General features: G+C 62.0%; 3 protein-coding genes across 3 annotated transcripts in view; 1 reads left to right on the forward strand and 2 right to left on the reverse strand.

The window, feature by feature from the left end:
• PHGDH (phosphoglycerate dehydrogenase) overlaps positions 1-2368 on the forward strand; it is an 11296-nt gene extending 8928 nt beyond the window's left edge. The window contains exons 8-12 of the mRNA XM_009273329.1: positions 582-734; positions 863-995; positions 1355-1482; positions 1698-1926; positions 2214-2368. Of these exons, the coding sequence (XP_009271604.1) occupies positions 582-734; positions 863-995; positions 1355-1482; positions 1698-1926; positions 2214-2368 (798 nt within the window). The remainder of the gene's footprint in view (positions 1-581; positions 735-862; positions 996-1354; positions 1483-1697; positions 1927-2213) is intronic.
• A 913-nt stretch (positions 2369-3281) lies between these two features.
• On the reverse strand, positions 3282-6577 carry HMGCS2 (3-hydroxy-3-methylglutaryl-CoA synthase 2). The gene is made up of 9 exons (XM_009273309.1): positions 6465-6577; positions 5770-6209; positions 5372-5497; positions 4906-5070; positions 4666-4834; positions 4410-4580; positions 3699-3805; positions 3469-3594; positions 3282-3388 (listed from the first exon to the last, which is right to left on the reverse strand). Exons 1-9 carry the CDS (start codon positions 6575-6577, stop codon positions 3282-3284), a joined length of 1524 nt encoding a protein of 507 aa, XP_009271584.1.
• A 1199-nt stretch (positions 6578-7776) lies between these two features.
• REG4 (regenerating family member 4) lies at positions 7777-9972 on the reverse strand. Its single transcript, XM_009273330.2, has 7 exons — positions 9914-9972; positions 9485-9590; positions 8642-8726; positions 8425-8522; positions 8207-8344; positions 8023-8128; positions 7777-7850 (listed from the first exon to the last, which is right to left on the reverse strand). Exons 1-7 carry the CDS (start codon positions 9970-9972, stop codon positions 7777-7779), a joined length of 666 nt encoding a protein of 221 aa, XP_009271605.2.
• Between the last annotated feature and the right edge of the window lie 4081 nt (positions 9973-14053).

Here is a 14053-nt window from a genome sequence, read left to right on the forward strand (position 1 = left end):
CTCGGACCATAGGCTATGACCCCATCATCACCCCCGAAGCCTCGGCTGCCTTTGGCGTGGAGCAGCTGCCGCTGGAGCAGATCTGGCCCCGCTGTGACTTCATCACGGTGCACACGCCGCTGCTGTCCTCCACCATGGGTATGGGGCGGGCACCGGTGCGGTGGGGTTTGGGGGGAGCCAGGGCAGCCCCTCACCACTCACGGCGCTCCCTCCCTCCGCAGGGCTCCTGAACGACAGCACGTTCGCCAAGTGCCGCCGTGGTGTGCAGGTGGTAAACTGTGCCCGCGGCGGCATCGTGGACGAGGGTGCGCTGCTGCGGGCGCTGCAGTCGGGGCAGTGTGGTGGGGCCGCCCTTGATGTCTTCACGCAGGTGAGCGGGGCCGTGGGGACCCCCTGAGCTTGGCTTCGGCTCAGCATCACCTTAACTGTGCCCAAGCCAGGCCAGGAGAGCCCGGCAAACCCCATGGAGCCGGGGACAGCCCTCCCCAGCTCCCCTCCTTGCAAGGGAAGAGTGTGTAAATGCCCCCTGGGCTCCCAGGTGGGTGCTGGGGGCTGACGGTGGGACGGGGCTGTGTCGGCAGGAGCCCCCAAAGGACCGCGACCTGGTGAACCACCCCAACGTCATCTGCTGCCCGCACCTGGGTGCCAGCACACGGGAGGCACAGAGCCGCTGTGGCAAGGAGATCGCCATGCAGATCATGGACATGGCCACGGGGAAGGGGCTGGCTGGCATAGTGAGTACCCCAACCGGGTACCTGACCTCTGTGCCTCAGTTTCCCTGTCTGTAAAGCATGGGTGCGTTGGGAGTGACCCTGTGTGCTCACTGGCAGGTTCCCATCGCACATCCTGCTCTTCCTCGCAGGTCAACGGGCAGGCTCTCAGCAAGGCTTTCACACCCCAGACCAAGCCCTGGATCGCCCTGGCCAGGGCCCTGGGCACGGTGCTGCACACGGTGGGCAAGCAAGTGCAGGGCAGTGTGCAGGTCTGCACCCTAGGTGAGCCAGGCAGGCTGCACCCCATGCCCGGGCACAGGGACACTGATGGGTGGACAGCACACAGGGGCACGTGGGGACCCACTGGGCTGGGTGGATAGGAGGAGGGATGGGTGTGTGGCCAGGTGGAGGGATGGACGTGAGGGTGGTTGGATGGTGGGGTGGGAGGATGGTGGGAGGACGGGGGTGTAGGGGTACAGATGGCTGCATGAATGGGAGGGAGGATGTGAGTAGGGATGGGTGTATGGGTGGGTGGGTGGAAGGAGTTGGTGGAAGGACCAGCCCCAGGCTGGCTGCTCCAGTGTGGGGTTGACCTCTCTGCTGCTGGCCCATCCACCCCCTGCCTTCTCCCTGCACCCCAGGGACACCCCTATGGGAGGCCGGGAGCTACCTGATGCCCGCTGTGGCCACGGGCATGCTGGCTGGAGGGGCACAGAAGGAGGTGACCCTGGTGAACGCCCTGCTGCTGGCCCAGGAGGCTGGGCTGAAGGTGCGTGGACATCCGGGGCTCCACATGTCAGCCTGGCGCACCCAGACCCTGTCCTTCCCTGCCAAGCAGCATGAGCCCGGGGTCGCCCCGTGGGGCTGCTAATGCACCTCTCAGGCTGGGGGGGACATCCCCTGGGGTGGCCTCTGAGGACATCCCTTCTCCACGCCCTGCCACGTGCAGGACCTGGGTGCTGAGTGGCCACATCTCTCTGGCAGGTCACAACCACCCATGGCGACATGGCCCCCGAGCCCGATGGCAGTGCCGGCTTGCTGCAGGTGGCCCTGCAGGGCACCCCACACCGGGCAACGGGGATGGTGCAGGGCAGCACCCCAGTGCTGCGGGAGCTCAATGGGGCCACCTTCAAGCAGCCAGCCCCGCTGACCGGCCCTATCCTCATCTACAGAACTAAAGCCTCCGAGCCCAGCGCGCTGCCTACGCTCGCTGGTAAGCTCCCTGCATCACCCCCAAGCAGGGGGGGCAGCCTGGGGGGAACCCCACATTCGCGCCTGAACCAAGCCCCAGCTGCAGCAGGGAGGGGGGACAGGTGTCACATGAAGAGATGGGGATGGGGGGGCTTGGGCAGAGGGTTGGGGGCTTGGAGCAAAGGACTTGGGGTAGGGGAAAAGAAATGGCATCGTGGACCTTTTGTGGGGTGTTGGGGTGGGCAGAGCCCTGCTACCTGCGGGGTGCTGGGGCAGCCTGCAGCCCCTAACCCTTCTCCTCCTCTCCAGGACTGCTGGGGAAGGTGGGGGTCCACCTCCAGTCCTATCACAGCTCCGGCATGGTGGCGGGGGAGCAGTGGAGCGTTGTGGGGCTCTCGGCCCCCCTGTCCAACCTTGGCGAGCTGAAGCCACGCGTCATGGAGGTCTTCCAGCTCCACCTGTAGCCCCTGACTGCCGGCAAGGAATCCCCACGGCCGCAGCACCTGGATCCCCCCACAGGCGGGGGAGCATCACACCTGGCCGCCCCCAGCCCCCGCGCTGAACTTGGGGTGGCCCCATGCTCAATAAAGGGTCCAAGAGGAGAGAGCGTGTGATGCCTTTTCTGTGTGGTCCCTTGTACCTGACCACAAAGTTCCTGCAGGCTCTGTCCCTTCTGCCCCCCCGGCCCCACTGCTGTTTGCTCAAGGGGGCAAAGGTCTTGCTCAATCTGCGGCGGCCCCGCCAAGGTCCCGTCCGGCCATGGTCCCGTGCCAGGGCATGGCCCAGAGAGCAGGCAGCACTCCAAGGGGGGCTGAGCCCTCCCGTGAGCCCCCACGTCACCTGCCCCCTCTTCCCCCCCTGGGTTTTCCCCTGGGGATGTTTCAATTTGCTGGCATCATGGGGAAAATGGCATCTTACCACTGCCAAACTGGAGACCGGGGAGCTGGGGTTTACTTGGCTGCCCCAAAATGTCAGGGCACACTCCCATCCTGGGGAAATAGGGGGCACTGAGGCATGTGTCCAACGGGGCAGGCAGCTCCATTAGGTGCCCATGGGATAAATCCTGTAAGGGACCGCAATCCAGCCCCATGGTGGTTGAGGGAAGAGCCCTGGGGCGGGTGGGGACCACTTGTGACCAGAAGCCAGAGCTGGGCTGCTGCCCTCTCTCATCCACGTGTTTATTCCCCTGTGCCACCCGGGTGTTTGCGGAAAACGCTGCTGTCTCCACCAGCTCCAGGGCCCGAGGTGCCGCCAGCTGCTTCCCGGCCATCCAAGGTGAGGTTTCCCATGGAGGCCAGCCCCAGATTTGGGGGTGAGCAGGGATGCTGGTGGGGAGGAGAGCATCCCCCTCCCCGGGGCTCACCGCTACAGTCCCTGCTAGATGGGCTTCCTGGCGTATTCCCGGCGGTACTTGGCATCCACCCGCGTCAGGTACCAGGTGCCGGGGAAGAGATCTGCCTGGGAGCCGTGGGGAGCGTGGTTGGCTGCGGGGAGAGGGTGGTGATGCTCACCGGGGCCGTGGGGCACCAGCGGGGAGGTGTCACATCCCCCCGGCCCCACTCACCCAAGTGATGGGTCTCCTCCCGCCGCTTCATGATCTCAGCAAAGTCCTGTGGGGCCACACGCTTGCGGGCGTCCAGGCGACCTGGCAGGTCAGCCAGGCTGGAGACCAGCTTATCCAGGGGTGAACCTGGTGGTGGGGACCCCCCCAGGTGAGATGGCACTGCCAGCGGCCCTGGCCCCGCAGCCCCACGCCACCCTCCCCTCCTGGCCTCCCTCTCCCGTGGGGCTCACCCGGGGCCGCATCCTGCGAGACGCGGAGGGAGAACATGCTGGCGGCCAGCCCCGAGCCATAGGAGAAGGCGCCGATCCGGGAGCCGGCCAGGTCCTGCGCCGAGGATCTGCAGTGAGGTGTTAGCAGGGTTAGAGGGGATTGGAGGCTAGTGGGGGGATGCAGGGCTGTGGGGGCAGCGTAAGGGGCTGCCTCCTGCCCCCTTCACAGGCAGGGGGGTCCTGGGACTTGGGGCCGGATTAAATGGCAACTTGTGGCCACATTGCCAAGGGCAGGTGGCCCCAGAGCAAGGGGATGCCTGCAGTGGGGGCTCGGGGCCAGGGAGCACCAGGGCTGCCCAAGGAGGGGCAGTGGGATGAGGCTTTTGTCCCCCGCCCAGTGCCTGGCCATTCCCACGGCTCCTTTGCCGCCACCGGCAGCAGGGAACAGCCATTCTCCCGGGCATGACAAGGGGGTTTTCATTCTCCCAGCACTGACAGAAGGGCTTTATGCACCGGCCCAGCTCCAGCAAACTGGGATGAAAAGGCTGGCTGGGAGACAGCGTGGGGGAGGAGGTGAACATGCCAGGGGTTATGTGCAATGAAAGCATCGGGTCTCTGCTGCAGAGGAGGGGGATGAGTGCTGGCACCTGCCCCCCGATCCAGTTTGGTCAGGGACTGCCCTCCCCAAAACAAACTCCCCCCCACCCCGAGCCAGCTTTTGGGGGGACTCACTGTGCCAGGAGGGAGGCCAGGCAGCCGTACATGGACGGCGTGTACATGTTGCCGTTGCGAGAGGAGAGGAGCAGGGAGGGCTTCGTCTTCTGGTTGAAGATCTCCTGGCTGGCTGCCTGGAACGCCTTCTCCACCTCCTTGCTGGTGTAGGTGTCCTCCAGCTTCACGCCACTGCCCGGAGAGAGGCTGGCTTGAACCCCACCCAGGCACATCCCTGGCTGGGCTGGGGGACGGGGGACACAGCGCGCAGACCCACCGGAAGGGCTGCAGCCCCTTGTAGAGACCGGTGGCTGTGTCAGGGTTGGGGGTGGCCAGGAAGTCGTTCAGCAGCAGCCGTCCCACCGACTTCTGCACCAGCTTGCAGAAGGGCGTGTGGAAGATAATGAACTTGAAGTCGTCGAGGGTGAAGGGCCGCTGGATGCCAGCTGGAAGGCAATATGGGGGCTGTCAGCATCCAGCGGGATGGCGCGGGCACCCCCAGGGTGCCACCACTTACCCTGCTGCCACTGGCTCTCTGCCTTCCGGCGGTACACAGCATAGCAGCGGTCCAGCGCCCGCAGGTAGCACTGGATGGAGAGCTGCCCGTCCACCACTGGGTACTCGGAGGCCAGGTCTGGCTTGTAGAAGTCATAGGCGTGTTCCATGTGGGTTCCCCGCAGGCCTGGGGGCACAGGGAGAGCCGGCTGTCAGAGAGTGCCAGGGGGTCCCAGCCAGATGGCAAGCACCCACACGTGCTGCCTGCCATGCCAGCCCTGGCATCCACCAGCCTCCCTGGTGCCTGAGGTGCCCACAGGGATGTGGCCGGCTGGGATACTGGGGTACCCAGCACTGGGCAGCCACTGGGGCCAGCAGAACCAGTGCTGCCAGAGTTGAGCAGCTCCGTCCGGGGCTGGGACATGGATGTACGGCCCCAAGAGATGGCACCCATCAGCTCGTCACCCCCAGGGTCTCGTGGCACTAACCTCTCTCCAGCACCAGTGGGGCATTGGGTCCCACCAGCATGGCGATGGCACCGGCACCTCCTGTGGGCCGTGCGTTCCCTGTGGCATAGACGGCAATGTCCCCGCACACCACCACGGCATAGCGACCTGGGGGAGGACAGGGGGGCCGGTGGGCCCTTCAGCAGGTGGGAGTCTCCATCCTGCAGCCCTCGCACATCCCCATCCCCACGCTGGGTGTGACGGCCAAGGCAAGTGAGAAATGGGGGTGATGGAGAGCTTGGAGGGGCAGCAGCTCCCTCTGAGGCTTGCCAGAGCATCTTTGAGTTTCAGGCCACCTCCTGCTTCCTTCCCCCATCCCACAGCACCCAACCCATGTCCAGCCCCCCCATTCCCATGGCACGGTCCCTGCCCGCACCCACCGTCCCAGGCGCTGGACTCCACCCAGGCGGCTGCATTGAAGAGCGAGGCTGTGCCCCCATAGCAGGCATTGGTGGTGTCGATGCCCTCCACGTCAGTGTTGCCCGAGTCATGGAAGAGCTGCATGAGGACGGTCTTGACGGCCTTGGACTTGTCGATGACGGTCTCGGTGCCCACCTCCAGGCGACCGATGGCGTCCCAGGAGAGGCGCCCACGCTCCACCAGCCGCTGCACCACCGTCAGGCACAGGGAGTTGATATCCTCATGGGCGGCGCAGAAGCCCATCTGCTGCTGGCCCAAGCCCCGCGTGTACTTGCCGGCCTCCACGCCGTCGTACCGCTCCAGCTCCTCCTGCTCCACGTACTGGGCGGGGAAGTACACCTCCAGCGCCAGGATGCCCACGTCCTTGGGCCAGGTGCCCGTCCCAGCAGCGCTAGAGAGGCTGCGGGGCAGAGGGAGCAGCGACGGTCCCGCGGTGGCCCTGAGGCTTGGGGACAGGCGGTGGCCCCAGGGAGATGCCACCAGCAAGCACCCCAGGCCGTGAGCACCCCAAATCCCTGCTGGTTCCCTGTGCCTGGTAGCGCTGTGGGGTGGAGGGAGAGCATCCCCTTCCCCAGTAAGGTTTAAGCGCACTGCCAGCTCCCCGAGCTCTGCCCTGGTTATACCTCCACCCCACCCGATCCGCGTAGGTGCTCACCATGCCCTCTGCACAGCCATGGGGTGCTGGGCCCCCCAGGGTGCCCGTTCTGGCCCCGGTGGTGCCCACCTCGCCCCCCAGCAGCGCGCGGCACGGCCAACCAAGCGCAGCATCTTTGCCCCGGCCGCTGCACGAACAGAGGGACGGACGGCGAGATGGACAGACGGACAGCAGGATGGGCCACACATGGTGCTTTTATAAACTGCGCAGGTGGCACGGCACAGCCCTCCCAGCCCTTATCAGCATGCCGGACCCCAGAGCTCAAAGGTCACCAAGCACCAGCCAACGCGACAGGGACAGCGGAGCAAGCACTGACTTTGGAGGGGGGGACTTGCAAGATGTCTCTGTCTTGTGCCCCAAAGCCTGGGGACGCACTCAGCTGGAGCTGGGGCCAAGCAGCGGAACGGGCTCTGCTGCAGCCCCAGCTCCCTGTGCCGTGGGGTGGTGGCAGCTCTAGTGCCCACGGCTTGCCGGCATGGCTGTGGTCACCACGCAGCGTGCGAGGTGCTGTGTGGCCTCCCTGACTGCCCCCGCGGTCCCGGGGAGGGAGCAGAGGGCGGCTGGGGGTTTGGTGCCAGCACCATCCGTGCCGCCCAGGACGTGGTCCACCTCCGTCACATGCTGCGGCTGCTGGGGGAGGGGACTGGACCCATGAGCTGGGTGGGGGCAGAGCCATCTTCAAAACAGCAGAGCAAACAGCCACGTGATGCCTGTGGCAACACTGTGGTGACACAAGAAGGGACCTTTAGTCCCCGTGCTGCTGTCAACACGGCCCCAGGGCAGCATCGCAGTCCCCGGAACCCCTGTGGAGCCATTTGCACCTGGGGGGGGCACTGATCCCCACACCTGCACACCCATGACAGCTCCCATCCCCACCCACATCTGTGCCCCAGCTCTCCTCCATGCCTGCACCCTGGGAACACTCCTGTCCCCCCACCCCTCCCGTTTAGCACCAGAGGGCTGGGGATGAGAAAACATGAGCACCCAGCCGGGAGAGCTGCTGGCCCCATGGCTCCCGGGGACTCACCCCCAAATGGCTCCACTGGCAGCACCCCCAAATGGCAGCACCAAAGCCCCCAGCAGCTGGGAAGCTCAGGGAGCCGCGGCAGCGCCTGCTGCTCCTTCACCCAGATGCCCACAGGTGGACAGTACCAGGGCTTTGCACCAGCACCACACTCACACAGCACCTGCATGCTTGGTTTTTTATAAATGTATTTTTAGGAGTTGGGGAGAGCGGAGCAGAGGTGGCAAGGAAGGAGCATCATCAGTGTGGGGTCCTCCATGGGGTCCCCTGAGGGCCTGGGGGCTGTGCTCAGTGTGAGGAGGTGAACTTGCAGATGTAGTGATGCCGCTGGGTGCAGTCGGCGCTGGACCACAGGGTGAAGCCTGCCGGAGAGATGGGCTGGGGGTCAGCAGGGGCCACAGCGAGGACAGAGGCACCGGCTCTGCTCGCCGCAGTCCCCCAGGGGGGACTGGCCCCGGAGGAGGAGGAGGTGTGGGGGGTGGGATGCCATCCGAGACCAAGTGCTGGAAGTGGATGTGGGGTCTGGGCACTCACCGCTGAGGTGGGTCAGCATGCCGCAGGTCCCTCCATGGGCACCGTTCCTGGCCAGCCCACTGGTGACATTGTACTTGTCCCCACTCGCCCACTGCCAGGCCTGGTTCTGTGCAGGGAGAATGGGTCAGAGGTATGGCCCTGCTGCCTCCTGTCCCCCTGCCACCCCCACTGCCCCCCGCCTCACCTCGCGCCCGTAGCGGAGGCCGAGCCAGACGGGCTGCACACGCTGGTAGTAGGAGATGACCATCTGCAGGGTGGTCGCCTCCCGGGGCTCCTCCACCCAGGCCAGGTGGGCGCTGGGGTGGCTGGCCTGGCACTGCCTCTGTGGGGAGAGCCATCAGTGCCAGGGCACCCCCAGGAGATGGGGGTTCCCTGACCATGTGCGTACCCCAGCAGGCTTACCTCAGCCTCATCCCAGCTCCGGAGCTGACGGAAGTACCTGAAGCAGCTGAGCTTGTAGTAAGACCAGCCCTTGGGGCAGTAGTCTATGTACTGGGCGCCTGTGGAGAGAGAGCCGTGGGGAGGGATGGGGAACAGCTGGAATCGCCAGCTGGAGAGGAGAATGGCTCCCTCCCAGCCCCGCTGCAAAAGCGGCTGCCCTCCAAGTCATGGGACTCACCAGCCGGCCACAGGAGCCCCACGCAGCCCAGCAGCAGGACGGCGAGTCTGGTCGCTGCCACCATCCTCCTCGCTCCCGGACGTGTCTCCTACAAGAGCTCAGGGGCTCACACCAGGTCCCTAGGGGGCAGGGGATGCCGCCTGCCCCCAGAAGGTGCAAACCCGCCCTGCTATGGACTGAATCCGGCCCCTTTCAGCCAGCTGGAGGAGATGGCAGCCCTCAGGTCTATGCCTCACTCTTCCCTCCCTGGCACAGGTCACTTCCCTGTGCCTGCACCCCGTCCCCCAGGCATGGCTCGGGGTCCTCAGCCCGCACTGGCAGTGGGGTGTCCTGGCCCCACCAGTCCCAGCCTCGGCGGGAGGCATCTGGGTGAGCCAAGCTGCTCTGTGGGAACATGGGGAAAGCGCTGCCACGGGCCCAGGTGGGGGGACCCCAGCCCTGCCCTGGCATCGGGCAGCAGCAGCAATGGCATAGGCATAGCCAGGGCGGGTAGGGCTGCAGGGACTATGTGCACAGCATCATTTCCTCCCCCCCCAAGCTTGTAGCGCTGCCAGACCCAGGCTGGGGAGGCAAATTGGCCACATCAGCGCAGTTCCCCTTTATCTGGGCTAATCCCCAGGCACCAGGGCTGATTTGCAGACTCAGCTCGTCTTCCCCTCAAAGAAGCAGCGACAAAAGTCAATGCGGGGCTGAAAATTGCATCGTTGCAGCCTGCCCCAGCCAGCAAGGGCAGGTCTCAGCTCCCCTGGGAGCTGCTGGGGCTGGAACCGGCTCCTGCTCACCCACAAGCCACCTCAAGGCATCCCAAGGCTGCAGCCGCCCCGCGAGGATCCCCTTCCTCACCTGCTGTCCAGAGATCGGGAGGAATAATGTCTTCTTGTGGGTCACCAGCAGGGGAGAGGAGCTGCCCTTTATAGCCTGGTGCTCACCAGCATCACTGTTTGCCCAGCTCAGGTGATTCCCACTGTAAAAATCTTATTGCTAACTCCCCTCCATCCCTCCCGCTTTGCTGGAAAGCCGCCCAGATCTCCACTCTGTTTACATTTGTTTCTCCAGAAAAGACAGGAAGAACCTCTCCTAGTTGGTCAATAAACCCACTGCAATTAGTGTTAATTACTAATGCAAACACAAGAGAGAACCTTGCAGCAGAGAGCAGCCTGGTACCAGGCAGGCATGCACACTGGACCAGGGGCTGGTGGGGATGAGCCCCGGGGGAGGCTGTCCTGATCCCATCCAGAGCATCCCTGCAGTCACCAGCCGGGCCATGGGTACCACCCACTGGCATCACCTGCGTCACTGGCCGGGCCCCACACCCTGCCTGGCTCCGCCATGCGTCACCCACACACCACCCTTGTTTGAATTGCCTGGGGACGTTTGTCAGCAGGATGCAGGATGCGGGGATGTGGGAACAGCCTGTGGCCAGGGGCTGGCAGGTGCCATCAGAGAGAAGTGGGGGTGCCGGGCCCACACGCCTGGCAGTGACGCAGGGCTTTGTCAGTTCACATCCCTCCAGGAGGAAGGGGCAGGTCCTGCAGCAGCAGCCCCCCACTGCCCCTGCCCCATGTGGGGAACCCACAGCCCTGGCCCCGGGGAGGCTGCTGCTGGCATGAAGCTGCAGAGGGGGGCTGCCCCTGGCCCCAGCAGCCAGAGCCCTTTGGCATGGTCAGGCACAGCCTTCTCCGTCACAATCCTCGCCCTTGCACCGGTGGGAGGCAGCTGAAGCTCATCTACTCTACTGCTCCGACCACGCTGCTCTGGAGCATCGCTTTGTTGGCTCCTAACATAGCAAAGCAGCTTTGAAAGCTCTTCCCGCTGCCTGTCCCGTGGCCTCCTTGCAAAGCTGCCAGCTCCTGCCCAGCACCCTGCTGCTGCCAGCTACGGCCAATGCCCGGCTCTCCATCCCCCAGTCCTCTCGAAGACCCTTGGAGGAGGCCACTGGGAGCTACCCAGGAGGCAGTTACCTGCAGAGGATCCAGTCCCAGAGCCAAAGCCCCTCATCTCCCAACATGGAGGGCTTGTAGCTGGCTGAAGCTGTTACTTCTAGCTGTCAGGCTCAAGCCATGTCCTCCAGCCCCCAGGGATCTCCCACAGCTCCTTTGTGGCAGCATTTGCCGAAACGCGCAGAGTGCTGCTACGCCCACAGGGAGCAGCTCCCCACCAGCGTGCAGAGGCAGGTCTGGCTTTTGCCCCCGGGGAGTGAGGAGGATCAGGCCCGTCTCCTTCGCCCACACAGCTGGGATACAGCCGCTGCTGCTCCCCGAGACCTCCCAAGGCTCGGCCAGCTTGCTAAGCACCCTTCGGGATCAAAGGGCTAAAGCCACCTTGTGTCCAAACACACCTGCTGCCTGCTATAATTTCTCCCGAAAGAAACAACCTTACAGAGGACATCAGCCGCTCTGACTAATGGGAAAACTCTTCAAACACAGCAACACCCCCCCGCAGAAGACAGGACTCCACCCTTGTTTTATGAAAAAACATGAAAATGTTCCCCAAAAGAGCCTGAGGCTGCTCCATTACTACGCTGTTAGATAAGGCATACCCCAGCTCCCTGCCTGGCTGGTTCAATTAGGCTTATTTGGATGCAACACAACAAGTTTTCACAAGCCTCTCATCATCCCAGGCAGGGGAAGATGCATGCGCCGTCCCTGAGGAGACACAGTTTCAAGTCTCAGCCTGAGCACCGGCAAACTTGACGCAGCTGTGCCAGAGACACAGCAGAGCTCGCTAAACTTTGGCACAGATGTACAACCTGTGGGAGAACATGGATGAAAGCCTCCCGGAGGTTTGTACTTGCCAAGCTGGCTCTACTAGAAGATAAAGGAGCTGCGCTGTTTGAATATTAAACCCTTAAAATGCCCCCAGCAGCTTTATCCCTGCAAGGCACCATAATTCAGCTACCAGCTCCATCCGAGTCTGCAGTGAGAGCTGGAAACTGGCCAGGTGAGTGCTGGCCGAGCCCAAGGCTTCGGTGGCACTTCATTGCTCAAAATACAGGAACACAGCCATTGTCAATTTGCTCTCTAATTGTTCAAGTCAAACTTTTCAAGTCTGAAAACAGCACGGAGGAGCCGTGATTCCCTGTTTCAGAGGCTGGAGAATCACACATCTTCATGCATCAGCTGCCAAGCCAAAGCCAGGGAGGCCGCCTCAGCTCCAGGGACCAGGGTCCTCCTCCTGGCTGCAGGGACAGAAACAGCCCAGGGAAGCAAGCAGGACCTGAAAGGGCACGTGAATCCATGGCTCCACTAACCACCCCCTGACCCACGCTTGCCCACAACCTTTCTAAAAGCCACACAAAAGCCCCAGCCCTTCTCCAGCTCCCAGGCAAGCGAGAGCTTTTATTCAAAGCACCTCAAAAAGGCCCCATCCCAGTCCCTCCCGGTCCTTCCCAGTATGCCCAGCTGCTTGGCTGCTGGTTACTGCCCCCTTCTCAGCTAACCAAGAAACCAGAATCCTCCTGCTACACACCCGAGCTAGGCTGCTTTCAGCTCCCAGGCACAGCTCCCTTGGATGGAGCTAAGCAGTGGGGTTTGCGCGCTGCTGAGCCACGGCACAGAGCACCCTTAATCCCCAAAAGCTCTCTCCTGACACGGACTGCGGAGGTTCTAATGAGCCCTCCCTTGCTAGGGGTCTGAACAGCTATCGAACACCAATTATTTGTTTATAATCCTGTCTTTACAATCCAGTGGCTGTGCCGTGATAGCCAGGAAGACAAACAAAAACAGCAGCACACAGATGCCGGGCACATACTCTTTATTCTGGGGATAAAAATTGCTTATACATTTTGCAGCAACTATTTTCATAAAAGACTTTTATAAAAATGTAAAAATAAGCAAATATTTTCCATTATTAATATAGGAAAATGCTGCTGTGTGAATGGTTACTCTACAACTTATGAGATAAAATACCACCTTAAGGAGATATCTTTACAAGTAGTTTAAAAAAAAAAGGCAGAGGGCCATCGTATTAACATGCCAGGCACGAAACTGGCTTCATTCCACAGAAAGCACTCATCTTGTAAAAGGTAGCCACATATATAAAAAGGCACTTGGTTATTTGGGGCTAATGAGGAAAAGCCCTTTGTTTCTTTAGCATCGATGTAGCAACACTTCATTATTTGCAGTGAAACATGTACCTGGACAGACCTCCAGGAGCTTGTGGGCTCCTGCCCAGAGATCTGAGTCGGTTGCAGCTAAACTTCACAGGACACACTGCGGCGAGCGTGCCGGGGAACGCTGTGTGCGTCATAAAAAGCAGTTAACTTCAGAATTAAAAACTTCAGCCCAAAATGACAGCCCCGGGAACCAGCTCCTCCTGAGGCCCTGCCTTCATGTACCATTGAGTTGAATTGAAAGAAAAAGCTTTTACTCTTGATTAGAATGGAAAGAAACATTGGAGAAAATACTGTACATGGTAGGATGCTGAATGGCCGCTGCTCGGAGGCGAGCGGCCTTCTCTGTCCTTTGGCAGCAGCCAACAGCCCCGATCTCTTTGGAACGCGTGTCTGCAGGGTTCCCCCGAAGAGGTAGGAGCAAACCATCCCTAGAAATGTTCACTTCGGCTGCTGACTGGTTCAGAGCCCTTCAGGGAAGCGTCACTCTTGCGGACAAAGCAGAAAGAGCAGCTGTTTGTCTAAGGTCAGCGACAGCTGGCTTCCGTAACTCCAAAAATATCGGGGGAGCTGCAGTACAAATGGCACTACCGTCCCACAGAGCGTGTGGGGCACCTCAGTTGGGAAATCTCGATACAGGCTGAAGCTGAGAGCAGAGGACAGCCCCAAACCTGTTAACCAAACTGCATTAGACAACGGTTTCTGAGCTATTTGGTCTGCTGCTTAAGCCCAGCTCCTGGCTTCAGGCACGCTGCTGCTGCTGGAAGCCTGCTCAGGAGTCAGTGCTGCAGCCTCCTTGTTGGGAGGGGAAGGCAAGGCAGCCCTGCCCCAGGACTGGAGCGAAAGGGGCACTTTCAAAGGGCCGGACGCCGTTCCTAACGCAGAAGGACACACGCTGCAAACATGTAATGACATCCTTGACACTTCTTGGTAATACCACGAAGAGGCAGCATATGGTATCTGGAGGACAAGACACACAGCCACCCTGGGATGGAGGGGAGGGGAGTACTGTGCAAGAACGCTGGGAGCATGTGTTATCAGGTTTTGAAACACTCATGCTCATCCCAAGAGTTTCCCAAAAGGCCTGTATCAGTTGCAGGGCATCTCTTCCAGCACGGGAGCCCGTGAAGGCAGTCATGGACACACCTGGCAGGACGGGGGCATGGGGAGGGTAGTGTGTCAAAATGGTCAGGCGTGTCTCAGGGAAGACATGCAACACAGAAGAGATGTGCCTACAGGCCAGCATGGGGGGAAGACCAGGTCAGACCAGCGGGGGGGGGGGGGGGGGGGGGGGGGGGGGG

The sequence above is a fragment of the Aptenodytes forsteri genome, unplaced genomic scaffold (genome assembly GCF_000699145.1).
Source record: "Aptenodytes forsteri isolate BGI_AS27 unplaced genomic scaffold, ASM69914v1 Scaffold95, whole genome shotgun sequence".
NCBI lineage: Eukaryota > Metazoa > Chordata > Aves > Sphenisciformes > Spheniscidae > Aptenodytes > Aptenodytes forsteri.

Coding starts and splice junctions, on each gene's coding strand:
- HMGCS2 (XM_009273309.1), bottom strand. CDS start 6,577: ATGCTGCGCTTGGTTGGCCGTGCCGCGCGCTGCTGGGGGGCGAGGTGG. Junction 4,835..4,905: donor AGAGAGCCAGTGGCAGCAGG/GTAAGTGGTGGC, acceptor ATTGCCTTCCAG/CTGGCATCCAGCGGCCCTTC. Junction 3,389..3,468: donor GGAGGAGACCCATCACTTGG/GTGAGTGGGGCC, acceptor CTCTCCCCGCAG/CCAACCACGCTCCCCACGGC.
- REG4 (XM_009273330.2), bottom strand. CDS start 9,972: ATGGCGGAGCCAGGCAGGGTGTGGGGCCCGGCCAGTGACGCAGGTGAT. Junction 8,345..8,424: donor GGAGCTGGGATGAGGCTGAG/GTAAGCCTGCTG, acceptor CTCTCCCCACAG/AGGCAGTGCCAGGCCAGCCA. Junction 7,851..8,022: donor CATGCTGACCCACCTCAGCG/GTGAGTGCCCAG, acceptor TCTCTCCGGCAG/GCTTCACCCTGTGGTCCAGC.